Source organism: Seriola lalandi, unplaced genomic scaffold, assembly GCF_002814215.2.
Source record: "Seriola lalandi dorsalis isolate HSWRI2012SDOR001 ecotype SW California unplaced genomic scaffold, Sedor1 jcf7180002054144, whole genome shotgun sequence".
Lineage (NCBI taxonomy): Eukaryota > Metazoa > Chordata > Actinopteri > Carangiformes > Carangidae > Seriola > Seriola lalandi.
In genome coordinates this window covers 569,304-591,394 of record NW_019524697.1, presented here as the reverse complement: position 1 = coordinate 591,394, position 22,091 = coordinate 569,304, and the positions used below count along the sequence as shown (strand labels likewise).

At 40.6% G+C, this 22,091-nt stretch overlaps 1 protein-coding gene across 1 annotated transcript in view; it reads right to left on the bottom strand.

Annotated features, from left to right (window-relative positions):
• nbeab (neurobeachin b) overlaps positions 1-22,091 on the bottom strand; it is a 100,651-nt gene that overhangs the window by 8,176 nt on the left and 70,384 nt on the right. The window contains exons 17-21 of the mRNA XM_087173265.1: positions 20,880-20,992; positions 11,310-11,450; positions 10,168-10,287; positions 6,470-6,622; positions 3,896-4,063 (exon numbers count right to left, since the gene is read on the bottom strand). Of these exons, the coding sequence (XP_087029391.1) occupies positions 3,896-4,063; positions 6,470-6,622; positions 10,168-10,287; positions 11,310-11,450; positions 20,880-20,992 (695 nt within the window). The remainder of the gene's footprint in view (positions 1-3,895; positions 4,064-6,469; positions 6,623-10,167; positions 10,288-11,309; positions 11,451-20,879; positions 20,993-22,091) is intronic.

Genomic DNA, 22,091 nt, shown 5'->3' with positions numbered 1-22,091 from the left:
GCTGAGCTTGACTGAAAGTGGGGCACTCCACGGTGGGAGTGATTGATGTGACTGGAGCCACTTCCACCATCAGAGGGGAGCTTGTAGACGTCCGTCAATGCCACTGTGCACAATGGAACATACATCGCTCAGCCTTTCGCCCGCCCTTCTGACTGCCTGGGTGACTAGCCCTCATTTTCCTCCGCCTGTACACACCACTCACTATCAAAAGGACCCATTGGGTAGCACATGCCACAGTGGGAGATGTGGCACGGGAAGTTTGGAGGTGATACTGAATTAGGACAGGCCACCTGCAAGCCAAACAGTCACCCCCAATACCCCCTGGTCACTTCCTATCTTCCGCAGCACCAAAAAAGGCGCTGTCCACACGGTTGAGCGCTGTCGCACAGCAGTGAAAGTTTCATGTGAGTTGCTGAGCACATTTGGCAACCATTAAGTGTTAGTCAGTATTTCTTTACAACGCAGTCCGTCAAGTAATAAGCAACTGACATTATGGCTATTTAAGGTTAGGTTTGGGGTGAGGGTCACAATGTCTGTTCAAATAAAGAAATTTGATACAAAGATCATAAAGGCTGAGCGGGCCATGTGGAAAACATCACCATATTTCTTGTGATGATTCTATTACCAGGGAAACTGCACGGCCGCATGTCCCATTTTGGTAGTCTTGGACAACCTTAACGCCCGACAATTATTTCTAGAGTGTAAGGGGGAGGATTTTTCTATATGTGTTTGTGTTTTTGTGTGCGTGTCGGGAGGGAGTGGGTCTGACTTGTTGAAGGTTAACTCAAGAACATGTTCTTCCACTAGATGATCAAAACATGTCAATATCTCTCAGGTGCTTCAACACTAATCCTCTCTGAGGTATGTCAGAAACTTATCTCGATCTCAGTTGGAGATGGAGAGCACTTAACAGGCAGTTCATTAGTCACTTCAGGCCCTGCTTTTTGGCTGATAAGTGACACTTATTGCCAAAGCCATCTGGATGATCTCCCCTCCCAGGAACAATCGCCTTGCTTGGGTGAGCACCAAACATCCATCATAACACAGTGTCGGCTTGTCTGTCTGTCTGTATGACTTTGTTCGCATCCGATTTTGGCAAAAGGCTTCAGAGTCGAGTGGCTGCAGCTCTCTCTCTATCTGTTGCCTGGTTCCAAAACTGGTGACAGAGACTCCGTGGAGGATGGTCCCCCCAGAAGCATTCTCCAGTGCACTCATGCAATGCAGCAACAAAACAGCTCTGTCAAACAAAATGCAGACACGGCCTTGCATTGACCCGCTAAGCAGCGTGGGATCACGCTGAGTCACGACACCTGAGATCAGTGGTGGCAACTACAAATATGAAGCTGTTCCACCTTTCACCTTCTGACAGATGCTGTACATAACAGACAGCAAATTGCTTTCATTAAGAGCCTCTGCCTTTTAAGTCATGTAAACAGATTCTAGAAAAAGATCAAAACAGTACAGAAACCATATAGGCGCATTTATTATATATGTATATATTATGTAATTGTGTGATTGCAATTATTTGACATTGTTCATTCTTTACATGCTGATGGAAATTTGTTTGAGATAAGCTTAACAAAGAAAGAATTGCCCTGAGGGTGTTTCTTGACTGACAGCTCAGGGGTTGTCATATGCACTACTGTATGTAAGTGCAAAAATGACTCAAACAATGTGTCCACCAGTAAGTGATTGTCTCTAAAGCAGTTATCATGACAGACAACGCACATTGAATCCTATACTCTATGTGATACATATGAAGGGAGTTAGTTATCATTAAGGTCAAGCATTTAAACACTTGTGTCCCATCACCATGAGAATATCAAGGTGAAATCAATTTAAAGTGCGTCAGCTGCTTCAAAGCGCTTCATTGGCTAGCCACAGCACACTTTGTTGTCTTTGTTCATTCAGAGGGGCGGGAGGGGCAGTGGCAGCTGAGGAGGAATAGAGTCCCACTGATGAATAATTTGTCTGTTTACTTCTGAGTGACACAGCAGGGTCTGAATCAAGGGGTTGCTGTCATGTTTTTCCATAAGAGAAGGCTGTCAGGAGAAGCATCACGGCGAAGGACTGCTGTTCCGGCAGTGTGCCCAGTAGAGCTGTCACCGTGCCCTCAACCAGAGGCCCGGCAGCATGTCAGAGGGTGTCATCATTTCCATCTGACACACGGCAGGAAATTATCTCTCATGACCTCTAATTTCTTGACATTTCAAATGCCTTAATTGTTGTGACTAATGCCAGATCTGCAGTTTCACCTGTCAGGTCTAGAATGAATCAATACCCTGGAGTCAATTGTCCCATTTCAGCAGGCCTTAGCAGACATTCATTGGGCACTTTTCCATGCTCCACCTCGCTGACTCAGAAAAGGCAGCTCACAGGTGGGCGTGTGTGGGCTCGGGGCAGAGGTAAACAGTAATGACACAATAATGTAGTAATGTTACAGAAAGTCCTGCAGGAAATCGCCTACCAAATTTTCATTATGTTTCCATAGAATATGCAGGAAATTGTTTAACTTCAAATCATTTCACAGCAGTAAGTACAGTAGAGCCGTTTTAATGAGATAAACCTTGAGAAACACTGGACTTAAGAAATTATAGTACTGGACATTAAATAATTTTTTTCTACACTCTATATGTGTTTGAGGTTTGCACTGTTGGAAAATTACAATTATCTGTTTTGGAATTACTATTAAATCTCCTTTGCAGTGTGTATATGCAAGGAAATAAAAAGATTACATTTTAATGCAGGATACTGCTATGTTTTTGTATATGGGTTTAAATATACATGGTTATACTTTATATTGGAAGGAGAAAAAGAACCCATTTAGGATGAGAGACCTGACTGAGGGTATGAAAGCTTGTCTTAATTAGCGCTCATCATATCAACATTACATCAGTTGTAATTAGCTGAGCCAATTTCTTTCTCCTGCAAAAATACATTCACGTGTCACAACAGTGAGTACATCAACTGGGCACAATTAGAGAGTCTGAGTAGCAGGCTTCCTAATGTGCAACTAACTAACAGTACTGTCATCTCTCAGGGTAACAGTAGGCAGGGTGGAAGACAGCTAAAAACCCCTCAACCTGATGCAAAATAAAAAAGGCATCATCTGAAATTGTTCTGAAAGTGATGAAAACCAAACCTTTCACAATATGGTTTGGCAATTAGACCAGCCGAATCTTCTGCAGGTGATTTGCATAGTGGTCACTTGATAAATAAAGGCGCCCCTGGAAGTGACAGTATATAAATGACTTGTTTTGCAGACAGCAGATGGTGGATATCACAGGGAGAGACGAGCTCACACTGGAAAGTACCACAATGCATGCCAGCTGCTGCAGTCTCTGGTCCCCTTTCCCCCCTACGCAATTAAGCTATTCACGACTGGTACGGTCGAGCTAATAGATATTCAATTAATTAGTTAAGAACAAGAGGATTCACTCCCTCATCTATTGACTGACTGACCTCTGGTGATTGATCCAAGAACTCATTCAGATTCATTGATCTGATTAAGCCAAGGCACATACAGTATATTCAACACCAATAAGAGAAGAGCACGGAATCCTGATGTTAGGAAGATCTATTAATAATTTGGACAGATATTAAAAGATAATTGTTTATCTGAGAGAACGGAAATTAATATCTCAGGTCATCACAAAATGACGCTTATCTAAAAGGCAAACTCGATGAGTCAGCAGCTCTGCCCAATTCTCTCACGGGTTACATTTGCATGACACAATAATTGATTGACAGATGCGTGATATGAATGCTCCCGGAGCTCCAGCACATGCCAGGACAAACAGAGAAAGGAAGTTGTGCCTATGGTGAATAAGAGAAGGGGGAGGGGCTCAATCACCATGGTGATGTGTACATGTGTGCGTGTTTGTGTGTGCCTTACCTCTCTGAGCAAAGGGTCAGTGATACTGTCCAGGTTGACGGAGCCCTCGTAAGTCAGGTAGTGAAAGACGTTGAGGGCACGCACCGCCTCTGGGCCTCGCTGCTTGTAGCCGAAAATAAGGTCAATCCACTGATGCAGCTGACATGACACAAACTCGCTTTCCAGGGCCTGTCAGAGGAGTACAGGGCAATTAGAGGTGAGAGGCATACCAGCAGCGCACAGTACATGGGCCAAAAGACACAACACAAATTGTACCTCCACACAACAGTGAGCACAACTAAACAAGGCCTACTTTACTGTACACAGATGATCTACCAGGACATTACATCACCATCAAAGATCACAAAGCTAATTACAAAGAGTGATAAAAGGGAAAAGGTAAGTTGTAGTCAGTCAAATAAAGATAAGTATTTAATCTGTTTTATTGCTCATAAAGATTACAGAGGAAAAAAACATAAACAGAAGCTGCAGTCTCCCATATCACAATTCTTTGTCCACTTAAAAAAAACAACCAACTATCTTTGCATGGAGACAAAGAAATCAGTTCAATACTAACAGGGATCCAATTTACTGTGAAACCATCTGCAGGAGCAACATTGATAAATTACTTGTAAGGGTGAAAAGGGGACTTGATTTCTTGTGGGAGTGTTAGTGAGAGATTTGGGGTAAGATTTAAGGCTGATCATCAATATAAATATACCTATGGAAGCCATGCAGTGCATGTTTGATGTATTGTTCCACAATAAGGTACCATATAATTCCCATGCATGCTGGTGGAAGGCTTTGCTGGAGGAATTTACACTCCTCCCCTTGCGTCAGGAATAACAGCCATTACCAACAAAGCCTGCTCGAGCACACAGAGGCAGAGTTTGCCACAGGGCATATCACCACAATTGAAAGTGGCACATGCAAAGATGGGAAGTGGGAGGAAGCGAGAGGGAGGGAAGGAGGGAGTAAGAGAAGGAGGGAAGGAAAAAAAGTGAGAGTGAGAGAGAGGGGGAGGCGGGCAGAGAGATTCAGTGACAGAAATGAAATAATAGAGGAAGCAAGAGTGTGGCCTAGCTAGGGAACAGAACAAAAGAAAGACAGAAAAAAGAAAGGGGACAGAAGACTATGATTTTTCTGGGCATGTGAACATACTGGTCTGCGAATGTTACAATGTAAGGCAACATCACACATGTATCCTTCAACAGTGAGAAAATATCCACTGTAATCCTTTTTTTTTTCATAGTCATCCTCTTTCCTTGTTTTAGAGATGCAGACATGCCTGTAACAACTCCCTGCCTCTCCCTCCTTTCTCCCCTTCTGACTCTCCCCTTCCACCCCCCACTCTGCCAGTATACAAGCCTGATAGAGCTCGACCAGGCAGCGTGGGTAGAGCATGGGGAAAGGTCACCTCCATAAGACCAGCCCAGCTCTGTCACTCTAACTGAAAAGGTCAAGTGTGTTCCCACAGTCTCCTTTATACCTGCCCAAAAACACTGTGGTCCCTTACCTTAGGATACATAACATGCATTAAACTTTATGTTTTCCAAGCAGTATCACTGAAGATGCTCTGGTTTTAGGGAGGAACCCACTCATTAAGCTAAAATTAACGTGGTGTCATATCGAGTAGGATTTTCACTCTTTAATTGAAACTGTAAATTTATCCACTTTCCTTAATTTACCTTCTGTATTAACTTCTGTATAGGCCTGCATGAATGCAATCAAAATACAAAGTGTGTTCTTATTCAATTCTCTACCTATATGTGCATATGTGTTCAAAATACATCTGTATTTATTATGTATCTTTTGTATGAATTTTTATTTGTTCTCTTTTATTAGGTTTAAAGGGAGGGTAGCTATTTAGTCTCTACAGAAACCAATTCCAGATTAAATGAAGAATGTCTCTGTCCCTGTGCTAGTGATGAAGCCTGGCATTACAGAAGGTAAGATTATAGAGCAAACTTGCCCACAGTCTTGTCCTTTAGTGACATCACTGGGGTCAGGGGTACAGTGTTAGTATTGAGCGGTGTACTTTATTAAATGATTCATGAATCAGACAAGGATACACAGATGCATGGGAAGGTTAAAGGAAAAACTGGGGATAGATGTATTCACTACTGTGAGAAGGAAGCAGAAAAGCTAAAGAATTCATTAAAAAGGTACGTCTGTATATATCATCCCCCTTGAGTGCATATTCAAGTTAGTTATACGGTCCAGAATAGCTACCATGATAGTGTGTCATACAGTGTGACACCGATCTGTGCTGAATAATATAAGATGAATATCTTAATATTCTTAATGAAATGAATCTTTACTAGGAATGGGACAATAACTGATGTGATTATTTATCCTGATGAAAACGATAATTGGTTAGTACAGTTTTAGTATGGGATCACAATAGATAGTCTTTTTGGAAGAGACAGAAGAGCAGAAAAGGTCAAATATTAGGTTTAATTTATTGTAAATAATAAGAAAACATTTTCTTATTAGATGTTATTTTCTGTTTTGGTAATAATCATATATATGGACTTTTTGATAAAATAATCATACTTTGAGATTTGGAATTTTACACATATGCCTAGACCTTACCATCCTGTTTATCCTAACAAGGTCCTCAGGCTTCTTGGCCCAGGCTGGCAAGTCCACGTCACAAACCATGGTCCTGTCCTCCCTCATTCCCAAGTGGTAGCCGTTGCTGTTGACAAACATCTCCGGGAGGTAGTAGAACTCAGGAATCAGTTCCTGCGTGTTAAAGGAAGAGAGATGTTCGTGTTTTACAGCTACTTGACGAGACCACAGTGCTTAATACCATAGTTTTCACCATATAATCGCCTAACAATTCAGCCAAGTGCAAGAAACAACATATGTGAGGACAGAGCCACGAAAAACAGAGAAAAAAGGTTCTGTGTCCCACGAAGATGAAGTGAGAATTCAAGGGGGAAGGTAACACAAACAAACTAAACAGCAGGCCATGAGAAGGCGGTGAGAGGTGCTAGTCCAGTTATTCCAGGCAGAGGTGTTAGGTGTGTTAAATGAATCTGGGAATGAGTAAGGTTTTTCTCCCTGGTCTCTGGGCTCTTGTGATGGGGTCAGGACCTCACAGTGGAGGGGAAGTCAGCATGGTAAAGGAGCCCCCTACATAAAGTCTGGTGTGATTCCATACACTGAAGAAGAGAGCAAATATTTACCTGAGTTTATGAGTTACCAGACCATACTGGTGTTTTTACATTTTTAAGCCATTAATAACACAGTGTGTATACTTTACATTAATGTTGACCATTTTAAAAAGCATATTCTATGTTTTTAGAAGGACTTCCCACCTTCCAGGCAGTCATTTATACATTATCAACATCAACCTGCAGAGACTTTAGGATAGACACTCCATAACAGTGAGTATTTTGATAGCTGAAGTTACATTTAAAGACTGTTTTTAAAACACTCACAACATTCATGTTTACTTTTTGTGTGTTTTGTATTTGTTTTCCAAGAAATACAGTTTAAAATTTAGATGTCATACTCTCCCTGAAAGCAAGAACATTTGGACAGACTTCACTTGCTTTAAACTGCAAACTTTGAAAAAAATAATAATAACAAAGGAGATCATATTTAATGAGGACCTATCTTAAAAAAGTTTTAAATTCAAGTTCAACTTTCATAGTGCTCTGAAATTAAATGATGAATTCCTGGATGTCAAGCAATAAATCCAAAAACTATGGCATGCTATGGATAGGTAATGGGCTCAAAATGCAAAACTACTGGTATGGTAGTTTCTTTAAGAAAAGGTAAAACATGATGTATCTGTGATTTTGCAGTCTCCACTATCCACGATCCATTATCCTCCTGATCATACAGCTAAAGACGGATGCGTGAGTGAAGCCCCTGCACAATGAGGCATATGCACATGAGGAATGTAGGTCCTCCGCTCATTAGAAAACATACACACAAGACAAGTTAAATGTTATAGTCTGTCTCTTAGCCTAAGATTATAGAGGAAGGTGCAAGACAGTATTTTAACTCCTTGTATCAGGCTTGTTTTACGAATGCTTTGTTGTCAGATTCAGTGGTAGTATGGACTTTTATATTGCCTATGGGATACATAACATGCTGAGCTTTTAGGCCCCCATAAATCATGGGGTTTTGAGAGAGCGAGTTAGCATGACATGGTACAGGCCAATAACACTGCTGCTCTGCTGTTGGTCACATTTCACCCTTCGCACGCGACAGTGAAGGGAGTGCAGCAGCCATTCCTCTCCCTTTCCCTCTGTCTCTCACATACACACACATACACATAACCACACTTTCCCTCCTCTTTTCGTTTGTAAACTTCCTGCCGTAACTCACCGCCAAGCCGTTAAAACTGCCAGCTCCGTTTTCAAGCCACCCTCCCATGGCAGCCATTAATTCTGCAACAGCATCGTAATGGGCTAACAAGTCAATCACACAAGCTTCCATTGCTTTACACTGTGTCACCTTAATGACATGTTCGTCAAAATCTGTCACCAGTGGAGTGCTGCTGGATTCCTTCAGACAGCATGGTGGCAGTTTGTGTGTGCATGAGAAAGTATGTGTGTATGTGTGCCCACTACTTATAAAAAAAAAAAATAAAATAAAGAGTCTGCTTCTCGTTGCCTATGGGTGGCTGTGCCAGCTTAACATAACTGTGTGTGCACCACAGAATAAATGAGAGGTATGGATGCACATTAATAATGGGGTGGTCAAGGAGGTGAGGCTTGGTCAGCGCAGGGTTGTTTCCATTTGACTTGCTCTTTTGGGAGGTCATCCCCATCAGGGGTTAAGCCTCCCTCGATCTTGTCGTCATTACTGCTGGAGAAGTCCAGGGTTAATGAAGGAGAGACCCTGGTAAAAACAAGCTGCCTTTTAATCAGAGCCCTGATGACCCGCTTAGTGTACTGGGCCGAAGCTGACCTTAACCCCTGACTCTCCGCTGAGTCTAAATTGCTACATGGTGGCTGTGCATGCAATTTGTGTGTCTGTCTATAAGTTTAGCTGCCTTATTTTATTCTATTTAAGACAGGATTATATTGAGCAACGTCCTTTTTTAAGTTTTTTTAAGATAGCAAATACAAGAATAATTTAAAAACTAAGTTGGAGGTCGTGCAAAGGAAAAATGGGAGAAATAACAGAAATGGAGATTATAATAAAAAAAGAATCCCATTAATTGTTAATAATCTAATCAGGTATTATAATGGTATTGCCACATAATTTATCCCTATTGCACCTTGAGCAAACCAAACAAGCTCTTGCATAATATTTCCTTGTTTCTAATACATTATGAAATAATGTTAGTAATCCACCATTGTCCTCCACAGTGCAGTGACTCTCCTAATAGATCAGTAGCCATCCTATGTGTGTAAACACAAATGCGTGCAGACATACAAGTAGTTGAAAGTAGGCTGTATTTGTTAACAGGGTGGCGTTTGACTATTCAGCTCTTTGCTGGCTTGCAGCTTTCTGTCTCAGCCTCACATAGATTGTTGGCTGCTCTCCCCCAGATCCTGGCAAGTAAAAGCTCTGTCCGTACATAAAAGACTACATTTTAAATAGCTTTTGTCATTAATGCTTTATTAATTGCCTGGGGCAACACTACCCAGTGCAGGGTGTGTTAGAAATATATGACACTTTGAGGTCAGTGCATATTCCTGCTGCGTGTTATGCAGTGGGCAAAATGGAGGCGAATCAGCAGGGTTCAGCGTTTTCGGTGACTGCTCTGTGGATTTGCAGAGGGAGGGCTTTGTCTTTCTCTCAGACACAGCCTTTGTTCAAACTCATGAGTGCTTGCATGCACAGATACAAAATCAGTCTACCTCTGAGATAGTTTGTTTTTTGCATGAGATAAATCAAATATGCATTTCTAAGTGCTTAGGGTATTCCTGTGCACCGTGGGTCTTTGTGATTCGCTGTTTGGATGAGGCATTTATAATTAATGGTATATATTTTTGCAGTGGTGTTGAGGCTCATTGGATGAGGAGGGGAGCGTAGCGAGTGAGAGGCTTGGTATGGTTATGCTGCCAATTATACATGCTGCAATTTTTCTATATTAGAAAATTATATATTTATATAACTATATTTTCTATATTCTAATATTAGAATTGTAGAAATCATCAGAATTGGACATCTGGACCCACAAGTTCATAAAACCAGCCTGAAAGAGGAAACAAACATAATAGATAATGATCTTAGAATTAAGGGCAGAATTTTTCAGGTCTTCAGATCTAGACTTGTGTATCCATATAAACATACTTCTTTGCTTTTGTTGTGATTCTCACCTTTACATCAGAGGTGTCCCTCTGACAATTTCTCCAGGAGCGGTCAATGGCTGAGAAGGTGCGATCAGGGTGGTCAAATTTGTTGTTATTGCCACTGAGGAAAAACGTGGTGAAGGGCTCCTAGAGAGAAAGAAAATTAAAAATCACATCTTCTCCATGCTCTTGACATCTATTTTGATCATCATATGTACAAATCTTAGTATTGTTTGAAACCTACAGGATTACATTTTCAAAATACATTTGAATAGTGTGAATTATCTGCATTATTTCACTGATATTCCTTTGTGCAGTGGACTAAGGGATCTCTGTAGAGATCAGTCTTTCACTGTATTCAAGCCTGAGGGAGAATTAATTAGTGTTCTTCCCGAGTACAGCAAACCATAATGATAATTGGCTCAAATTTGGTTTTCTCAGCCTGAGATGGCGGCCATTGCCGGTTGGAGCGGATGGATCACTCAGCGGATGGAAGAAAGGGATTGTGGGAACAAACCCACAGAGGGCAATCTAACTGCTGTCAAGGGAGGTCCCTCGCTTCATCAGCCCCTTTCTCCTAATGATGGGAGAGGAGGAGAAATACAGTAACTCCCCATAAAGTTCTTTCAAATTAATAAGCTGACGTCAAAATCAAATGAATACCAACTCAAAGATGCCGTGGAGGTTATAAGGGCTTGTTTTGTGGGGAACAGATTGGAAGTGTGTGTGCCTCCTCTTTCTCTCCCAGAGTAAATGAGGACAGTGCTCAGTAACCTTGATGGACATGTCTCCAGCGCTCACTGGGTTGCCTGAAACACATAAACCTGTCACAGCAGCCTCTGTAAATCATTACCCAGCCACTCTTTATTTAGTTCACATATGCCGGTTTACTGGCCTGTGAAATGTGTTTTCTGAGCGCCATTGGTCTAACTCAGGTCCAATCAAATTGAGATGTCGAGCTGTTTCCTGTGCAGAAGCCGACAGACCTCAAAGTAACAACGTCATCGAGTCTTGACAAGTAACAATCAACTAATGCCGAGTCAAAAATGAAAAGCTGTCTGAGAATGTAGGTTTGACTTCATTTTGATCCAGATGCTTGACTAATTCGAGGATTTTGAACACAGTAGAATAATGGCTGTGAGGGTGGCTGAAGGAGTCATTTTACTCACTATTCTGACAAGCCAGTGCAGGGCGGTGGCAGCAGTGGAGTAGTGGGAGTTGTAATGACAAGGTGGTGTCTGGTCGTCTTCCCATGTCTCATAGCGTTCAGCGTAGAATGCTGCGCGCTTTGGATTCAGAGCACCAACAGGCTGGAAAGAAAATAGGGAAATAAAAGGTTCAGTTCCTGCAGTGAAGTAATTTGTTGTTATTAGCCATTTCCACTCAAAGCAACCATAAAATAAATGTACAGGTTTCCTATTGTAGTTGTACAAGTCATGGTCTTTGTGAAGGCAAACAAAATTGATATTCACATATGATTGTACTATTGTGATATTTAAACTGACTTTGCAAGCTTGACAAAATACACTGGTGGGAATGTGTCCAATAAACAGTGTATAAAACTGTGTTATTGTTACTGTAAACTGGGATGCTCAAATTTATCCCCCTTTACTTTGTTGAGGCTTCCCCTCTAAAAAGTTCCTGGCGTTGGCCTTTTAGCTAAGAGCAGCCCATAAATAGAAGACATTCTCAGTGGAAAACACTTAATAAGGAAAATAATAATACATTAATTATACATAATAAAAAAATTAATAATACATTAAAAAAACTAATAAAAAAAAGGGAAAAAAAAAATAAAGCTGAAAGAGACCTCAGACAGCCTAAAATGACTGCAAAACTGTATTCATATCTATCATGCCCAATATATTACAACAAACCACACAAACACAATATATAGTCAAAGTGACCATCGCTATGTATCCTTGACGGACATATTTTCAGGAACAACACCTATGTAGAATCCATTATCTTTTGAGACAAACAAGCCTTTCAGTACCTGCTTGCTAGGTAAATAGATAAGAAGTCAAGTAAAAGTATCAAAAATAGTGATAGTAATGGCAAAGTAATAATGACCAGTTTAAAGTGAAAGCAAGACTAAAATGTTCTAGTCCCTGATCGTATTGTCTGTACACTGAGTTCTGAGTTTCGATCCAAAACTGCAGCAGCTTCAGTGAGTATTTGGTTCAGCGAGCAACGGAAAGTCTGAAGACTGTATCAGACAACTGTCTTGGCAGCATATTAATACAGTGAAACGCAAGTCCATGAAAGGATTTATAGAAAAGTTAAAGGATTTCAAAATCTATATTAACTGTAAGCTAGTGTGAGAACTTTACAATACAAGTGATATGAGCTCTTTTCTTTGTTCTTACTGTCTTAACTGCTGTCTCATCGCAACCACATAGACTGACTTATCTTAGATTACTGTGACATCAGGTCAGTAAAAAATACACTTTATACGTGTAATACCTCCAATATTTGGCTTGTTGAAATACTGGGAGTGAAAGCTGTTGGCATTTTCAGCATTTGACAACAAATAATATAGATAACGTTAGGACTACAAGGCATTTTTAGTGCATTTGAGTGTGGCCTCTGGTCACCTCAACGTATATATACATGTACATATCACTGTACAAGCTTATGCTTCAGTATAGAATAATGAATCTTCCTGTAATTCAAATTTAGTCTTGTATAATCTACTTTTTATACTGTTCCATCACAGATCTCATATAGTCTGGAAACAAAAAATGCAGTTTTCACTATTCATAAATCCTTTCACGAGACCTCAGTGCTAAACTTAAGCTAGTCTGACTCATACAATGTACTTCATTTAACTGACTTATTGTGCAACTACGAAAGTTACACTCAAAGCCTCGTAAAAGTAGGATTTGTCTTTGGAAGTGCATTGTGTTTTTCTGCATGATCCTCTGCATGAACCATCCAGTCTTAACCTGTTTAGAGTCGCAAAATGGAAAATCTTACAGATAACAGATACAGCAGATCTCATTACCAGCCTTCCATCTAAATTAATTTTAATGATCATCTGGATATATGACATACTCATGCTATATACTTAAAATATATTATTGCACAAAATCATCCATTGCAATTTGCATAAATTGTTTAGACTGTGTTTTTACCGTGTGACACAGACCCTTTACTGGCGATACTGTATTCATGTAGCAAGTGATGTGATGGTCCAAATCCATGGCTGTAGTGAAATTTATTTATGACCATACCAGACAATAAAGCTACAGTAATTCTACTTTGATTTACTGGTAAAACTCTTTTCTTTTGTATTTCTCATGTTAGGAAAGCAAAAGGAATAGAAAAGCATTATTGGGCATAATTAACAGAGATAAACTTGAAGAGTCTTAGTGGTAGTTCCCCATTAGGCTGCATGTGGTGAGGTCGGCAGAGAGGCTGGGGGAGAGTTTAGGGCAGACAAGCAGCTTTGCTCTGGGATTTGTCTGTCAGACCCCATTATTCTCCTGAACCCTAAAAAGTTCCTGTTGCGCTGTCTTCTGTTTGGAATATACAGGGATATGGCGGCAGGGGTGAACAGGATGGCGCACTGAGGATGGAAGGAGGAGATCTCAACGTCTCCTGCTAAATGTTGTGGGTAATCCATGTGGATTAACCCTGGCTGACCTGATTTACACCAAACGCACCCAAGAAGACAAACACTTTACTTAGCACTGTTACTCCCATCTGTGTTCAGAGCCCTACCGAGCTACTGGGCACTGCTTATGTGTTATCAGGATCTGCACAATATGGCGCAGTCTAATAATGTAACACCACAAGCCATGGTCCCAAAGTTATGAACGAGTACAACTGAAACAACATGAGTTTTTCAGAGACTGAAAAAATTGAGCATAACTGTATAGCATTTATTGCAGAAAAACTTTATTAGATTGCATTACATTTTACAGGCATGCAAGTTATGTTAAAAGCCCCCAACAATGAATGCACACAACCATTTTGCTGTTATTAAAATAAGGAGTAGAGGAGAACAGTTTCCAAAAACCCTGAACTAGCCTTTTACTGGCAAATAGCAACAGCCTGAAAATCAACAATTCCAAATGAGCGATGAGCGCAGTGTCAAGACTGAAAATGTCAGAAATCATAAAACTCTCATATTTTGTTGTTCAGTATTTGAAGAAATGCTGCCTAATTATTGTGAGGATATAAAACAGAAAAAAATATATTACTGCTGTATTTATTTGACATCCATCCAATTATTTCTTAGTTAGGCCAAACCTTGGATAGCATGGTTCATTATTTAACCGCAGACTCAGTAATAACTTCAATATTGCACTGACACCATCACTGGGTTTTTGCCCTTTGGCGGCTGTTTCATTTTCATGTGTTCTTAAGGCAACAAAATTACTCCCATTAAACATACGTTTAGTGGTGAATAAATTGCTTTCTCTGCCTTTTCAATCACTCCGTCCAATATAAGAGCCCTACAGGCATATTGGCAGTCAATATCAATATACTCAGTGCCACTGAATCGGTTACTGAGGGGGGAGGGAGACATGGTAACGTAATCAGTGGCAGCTTTTCTACCTGAAAGCTGCAGCTCAGAGGTCAGAAGAAATGAAATAAAAGCCCTCAATTCAACATGGACTGAGACTGATGCCTAAAAATAAAGCCACTTATTCTAACATTAAAATTGCACTGTTATTCTTTTGGCTGGGTACAGCTTGTATGCAACCTCAGTACAACAGACAGACTCTTTGTCATTTTGAAAATTAGGGTCATATCCGTGTGTGGCACATTGCACATGCCTGAAGCTCTATTTTAATGGGTTCAGTTTTTGGTTCTTCCTTAAAATTTAATGGCAGTCCACATCAGTGTTAGCACAATTGAATAGACTGAAAGAGAAGTTTATTGAGATCTGCATAGATTTATGGAGTGATAATAGCCTTGCATGTGACGTCTTGGCCCAGCTGGATCGGGGTGCAAGCCACAAGACGTCTCACACTCTGTTAAACTGCTTCTATGACTAACACAGCGCTATGAAAGATCCAGGTAATACATGTGACAGAGGGAGAAGAATCAGGAAAAGACAGCTGCAGGTAATTCTGAGTGTAAGAGTGGGATAAGTAAACAATTCACATAAAAACGTATTAAAACCAAAGCTTACAAAATGGCAAATTGGTAAGATTTTGATTCACAGTACACAAGTTACGTGTTTTACTTGCTCATTTCAAAATCATGGTACCAAACAAACTGAGCCATGTTATTATAGGCAACAGTATGTGTTATTAAACATATAATTGTGCTTAAAGGGATATTACAAGCCAACATTTTTAAGCTGTAATTTAGTTTTATATCAAGACTCTGTACCCTTGCTACCAACTTCTCTACCTTTTCCTGAGACTAAACTACTCACAAACACGTCTTGAATGAATCGCCAGGTTACAAGGAAGGGATCCAAAGACATATACTAAAAGGTTATTTCCTGTTATTTCTTTTATTTGGCTCTACATAAATGAGGCAAAAATGTTCCAAAGTCCCTCAGTTGTGTGAGCATCAATATAAGACATCTTCTAACCGACTTGTAGTGTAGTTCAGAAGCATGAAAGCTTTTACTTTGTCTTCTAGAAACTTTGTGTGGTTGGTGAGCTGGGATAATTCACTGGCTACATATTGGTTCACCCACATCGTTATTTTTCTCCTTGTTAGAGGTTGCTGTTATCTTAAAGGGAATTTGCTAAAAATAAAGGTAAAGATAAAGTAAAGCTGTCAAATGGCCAACTGACTATTTCTCAGGTGATTAATACAGTTGCAACTGTGCAAATAATAAAGGCTGTAAACCAAAGTATTGAGTGTTGATTAGTAAGTTTATTGTATCCCTCCAAAGTCAACATTATACTCTAGAGCTGACTGGGATTCTCCGTCTTACATAACCTTGTTACTCTATAACTGCACAATTGTTGTGATTGCAGTTGCAATTAAAATAGGTTATGATTTTCAGAACAGGTCTCAGCTCAGTAATTCTGGGAAAGAAGTGTTTGACACCAAGACTAATCGCACCAATACACTAGAGATTGTCTTGTGATGGGATCACACCAGCCACGGCGCCCATCAGCATAATGACCGTCTAACCCCATGAGTACTCAGTAGTCAATATTACAATATTACATGAGTACTCAGTACTCACGGATTGGACAACATCCACCCTCTAACTCTCTTCATTTTGATCTAAACACACACCTGTAAAGTTTCGCTACTCTTGTTCATGGCTGTGATGGTATCATGGTGACAAAATCTGTTCACAAACACATAAACACCTGCCAAAGTACTCGAAACTGCCACTGTGGTAGTTCTCGCAACGGCAGATGTCTCCAGGACCACATTTTGCCATGATGACACACACATTCACAGACTCATAAGGTGAAAACAATACCAGCCAAACTGTGGCGGCTCATAAAGAAACCATGTGAAATTGGAATAAACTGACCATCGGTAGCTTTGAAAGAGACACTACTTTCACAGCATGTTCGCTGAGACACTCTCAGCTACAAGAACATCAACTTGGCAAAATCTGGCTCTCACACTGTTGTTCCTAGGAGAGTTTAGGCATAAGGTAAACTGAAACATTACTTTCAGGTTAGTCAAATCCTAATACCTTAACGTGCTGCCTTGGCCATAGAAAAACATACAGATCAGGCAAACACATGAGAAGAATGTATGATTGATGGGATATTTAATTAGAAATAAAAACCTATTTATGATAAGATAGCATAGGAACGTCAGTGGTCCTTTAGTGTCTTTAGTCCTGTCATAAGCACTATCTGTTGATAAGCCCAAATCAGGCTTTGTTTACCGCTATTCAACAAAGAATAATCACCTCTTCCTTTTTCCCTGCGCTGCATATCATACTGATCACAGATATAAGACAATGAACACAACTGGTTCAGACAGTTCCACACTTGCTCCTATCTGAGTTCATTTCTTGTATAACACCTGACCCAGTGAAATACATCAACACAACTAAACAAAGATCAGACTTAGATTTGGCTTCAGATTCAATCAGGATCATTTCTGGTGTTGCACTCTGAAGAGGCAGGAAATGAACGTGGCTGAGTGCGCACAGAGTGCCTCCATTTTTTTGGTTATATCCAAGCTACCTCCCAATGAGACGCATATTGCATTTTATATTTCAAAAGAAATTACATTACAGTATGTTGCTATGGTGCTCTGTCAGGAGAAGTCGCAGTCGTTTTTGCTTGCCTCGTCAGAGGCAGGGCTGTATGCAGCTCCAGTCTAATGCAATCAAGTTGCTCCAACTCAAGATGAAGCAGATGTGCTCCCCAACAGCCTGACTGGAGTGGAAGTGAGGGTGAAGAAGGCTCCATTATGGAAAGAAAAGTGTGGAGGGGGTCCTTATAGGAGCCAAGCTCTGTCGGTGTTACTCAGTGTGTCTCTTAGAGATGCTCAGCTTTCACTGAGTGCCACAGCAGAGACTTTGAGAGTGAAATAAATTTAAAATACTTTTCTTTATCTTTTTTAATTTTCTCTATTATAGTAATTTTAAGTAAGGTAAAAATACATGTAACACCTTAAACTCCATGGGTTGAGTAACGTACATGTCACTTTGTTGCTTGCCTCTTGAAGTTTTACATTTTACAAAGGTACATCTAATCAATTTACAAAGGATATGTCTAATAAATTTTAGTCAGTGCATGAAGAAGCATAGTGTTAAATCACATCTGCTTCTATCACCTTCTTATGCAATTATGTGAATTTCCATCACATCATTTAACAACTATGAGGAAGATTGGCTTCCCTATATCTATCACCGTCTTGTCACTCCATCAAGAAATAATCATTAGAATCTAATGAAACACTTCACTGCATGAATGTATCTGACATCCAAATATGCAGAACGCTCACCCTGAGGCAAAGGAATGATGTGTTCAATAGCACTGTTCACAGCTGACTGAATGCCCAACCAGCAGGTAATTGTAGGTGTGTGCAGTGGGTTTGGGAGGATATTATTTGGCAGATCAGTACAGAGCTCCAACAGTTTAAACAATGCTGTCCGTCAAGTGGCAATCACCTGTAACTGACAAACAGTTCACAGGTATGACTCTGATCTGTGGGAAAGAAGGCCTCACAAATTGTGCAATGCCAGTGTGGGACAATTTGAGAAGAATTTAGGAGTATTAGTAAAGCTTCAGTTTATGATCTACGATTTAGCTGCAATTTAGCTTTATCCAGTGTATTAACCTAAGAGGAATGATACGACAATTTAACTTCATAATGCTGCAGCTCACTGAGCTCTGGAGTGACAGATGATATGACATGAGGTGATGTGATGTTATTCAACCACAGAAAAAAAAATAAACATTCAATTTATAAAAGGGAGTAATAAAATGAATGTAGTAACCACTAAGACTGGGTTTGAAACCACAATAGTGTTTAGGAACAAGCCAAATATGTCTGTAGCACCATGTATCAAAAACTGTTAAGTACTGAAAACTTGCATTAAATGCTTGTTTAGATTTGCATTCTCCTTTACTTAGACTTTTATCAGACAGTTGTTAAAATCTTTTGTTTCATTGAGGCAAAGTTCTTCTACACCTGTTTGTGTCTTACAGAATATTTGAGAAGTTTGGCTTCTTTTGTTAAATGAGAAAAATAAGACTTTCATATTGTTCCAGAATTGGTATTATATCAGTATTGATACTGAAACATGGGTATTATAGTAAAAAAGTTAAGAGAAATGATACCCAGGCATAGTTAGCACACACAACACCAGTGTGATACACAACCACACCCACTGGACGTATACGCGCACAGCCGTAAAACACAATGAGCGCGTCTCTGGAGACTCTGCTGCTACCTCTGATCCATAATTGAACAAAAGGGTAGACCAAGCAAAGAGGAGAAGTGTGGGGGCTTCTGTCCCTCCCTGCTACACTAGCTGTGAACTTTTGGAGGTAAGAGCCCTGGGGTTCCAAGGACAACTGTCAGGAGACACGGGCTGTGAACTCATACTAATGAAGGCAGCTCAGCCCTGTAAACAGCATGGGAGGATGTCACTGGAATACATTACAATACATAACTGTCTCCCCAGGGCAGGAGGGCTGCACATGGCTCAGCCCCGATCACCCCCCAACACACACATGCATACACGCGCACACACACATTCCGTGGCTCTCTCAGCCCACCTGGATACCCCACAGGCCAGAGCCGCCAAAAGCAGACAAGTAGTGAGGTGATGGTGGCAAGACACACAACTGAGCTGTTTGTCCAAAATGTTCTGGGTTTACAGAAATGTGAAGAAGTGCTCCAGCACAGTGGGAACTCATTTTTCAAGACACTATATACCTTGTCCATGATTCTTTTTGAGTGTTTCATAGTAATTTCCTTTTCTTCTTTTCAAAGCTCTCCTCGTCTCCCGCAGCAAAACACAACGCACACTACAAAACACAGCACACACATGCCTTGAAAAGTTGCAAATTGATCCAAACTGCTGAGAACTGTGATGGCAAAGTGAGGCTCGAAGTCAGAATGTCGGTGTTTTGAGGGAAACAAAGAGGAATGAGGGAGCGATAAAGTAAGCGAGAGAGAGAGAGCTCAGACAGGAATGCGACTGTTTTCAGGTCAGTGAGCTGCAGTGTGCATGTGCAAGAGAGAGAGAGAGAGAGAGAGAGAGAGAGAGAGAGACAGAGACAGAGACAGAGAAAGAGAAGGGGGTTGGTAAACCAGTAAACCAGGTCACAGTTTGTGGTAGAGTGATCTGCTGCCTTTTCCCCTTCAGTCAAAGACAGAGCAAACACAACACTGAACTTTATCTCCCAGGGTTGCAGGGCATTAGTGTCATTGTGTCTGAGCTCTGGTGATTTGGCAGCTTAGCAGGACTCTCTACAGCACAGCTTGACGTGTTTTTGACCTGCCACATTTAGAACAACTTTCACTGCAAAATTGTGCTTATGACCTGCCCTCATCAATTATTCCCTGGAAAAAGTCTAATCAAAGCAGAAATTTGAATTACTGAATGGTAACATTTAATGAATGTGCTGGGTGATAAGTCATTATGCCTTATCTGTTTTCAGCTGATTGCAATGTTATGATCTCATATTTTATCTTGTGGTTATTGGTCAACAAATTCTTGCTGTCTAAAATATGAATTCTCAGCAAGCAATTTGTTGCTTCGGAGATGACTTTGATCATCCACATGATGGTTTTGCATACATTTGCCATATTTTGATGCCATATATTTGTATTGGAAAATATTCTTATTAATAATGCAATCATGATTTCAACCACATGGCCCAAACATCCTTCAGATCATGAAAATTCATGTTGGATGGCTTGATGCATCTAAAGCTGCCCTGCTGAAAGAGCTTTTATCAACTGTGAGCATTTCAGTGTCTACTATATGAAGCACAGTTGGTAATAAAAAATGTATAAGCTTTTCTCGTGTAGAAACCAGGAACTCTCTTTAAGCTTATATTCAAAGTTGACAGTGTAAACTATGTGCTGAGACAATACAGTACCAAATTAATGGAGAGTAAACTTAAGTATTTGAGTGCATTTGTATTTTCCACTTTCTGCATTCCACCACATGAGTTTAGACTCTGCACATCATTCCTTTGCCATTAAATATATTGTTTTACAGTCTGACTCTTAATAAGGAAATCCCCTGCCGTCAGAGCCAGCTGACCCAACTTGACCCCCTTCTCTTCGTCATACCGAGGTGCATGGCCAAGAGGCCTTGGTACCTTTGAGAGATCTCTGAAGTTCCCTGGCAAGGTCAGGTCCAGCTCCTCAGAGTCGTAGTTGGTGAGGACCCAGGGAAAGACAGGGTACTGGTTCAGGTCATTGTATGTCCTCCCTAGACACACAGAGCAGACAGAAATCTGTGAGTGATGAAGGCTTGGAAGGAAGCAGAGGGGTTGAAAGCGGGGCAGGGTACACTTGAGGCTTCAGTTACTTTGTGGGATCAGCATGCAACATTCCAACAAGCCCCCAATCGCAGAGCCCTCAATCAGACGCACTTCCTGTCTCATATGGAGTCTGCCAGGGAAACACGTACACTAATGGCAAGCTCTCTCAGCTATGTGAGAATGTTTTCGGTGCTCCCCATGCCTTTGGTTGCTGAGTGTACTTTATCAATAGACTGTGGGAGTTACAGGGGGGTTAGGAGGGTGACTTTAAGTTTAGAGAGAAAATAAGTATCTCTATGTTGGGAGGAGTGGATGTAATTACAGAGAAAAAAAGACTCTCCTCTGAGCCATGGCTCCAAACGCCTAAAATGTCAGTGCTGATCCACTGATTGGCAAGATGCGAATTTCCTCAATGCTCTGGCAGTGGGAATATAATTTTCAGATGGCAAATTGTGTCATAGGAAGTCCATGGGAAAACAGAAGATCATGTACCATGCTGTCATTAATGCTCTACTTTTCTTTTGAAGATGACACTGATACAGATGTGAGGTCAGGTGGTGGCCTGTTGTAATCCAGGATGGGGATAGGGCTGCTGTAGATGGTTTTGTTGGAATTTTTACTGCTGGTAATAAATCAAACTAAAAACGTGGGCTCAAAGGAAAATGAAAGTAAAAAGGCAACATTTTATTTCATTTACTAAGAAAAATGAAACTAAACTCTGAAAGGGAGCAATAATAATTTAAAGGCCTGACCACTTTCCTATGAAATATTTCACAGTTACATACTTGTTCTACGTGTCCAGTGTTGATTTGGACTAGTATTTAGCAAGCTTTTCTAAGACATCCTGCAAGAATTACTTTTTAAATCACACATTACAGCATTATTACACAGGGACCACTGCAGGAAATGCACTGCGAGAATATCTTAGAGCAGCAATTGTATGCTCACAGTGGCTTCTTAAGATGACACTCTCGCTCATGTAATGACCAACACATTTATCTCTTTTTTCGCAATTGAATTAGATTCAAATACGAGTGTAGAGAGGTG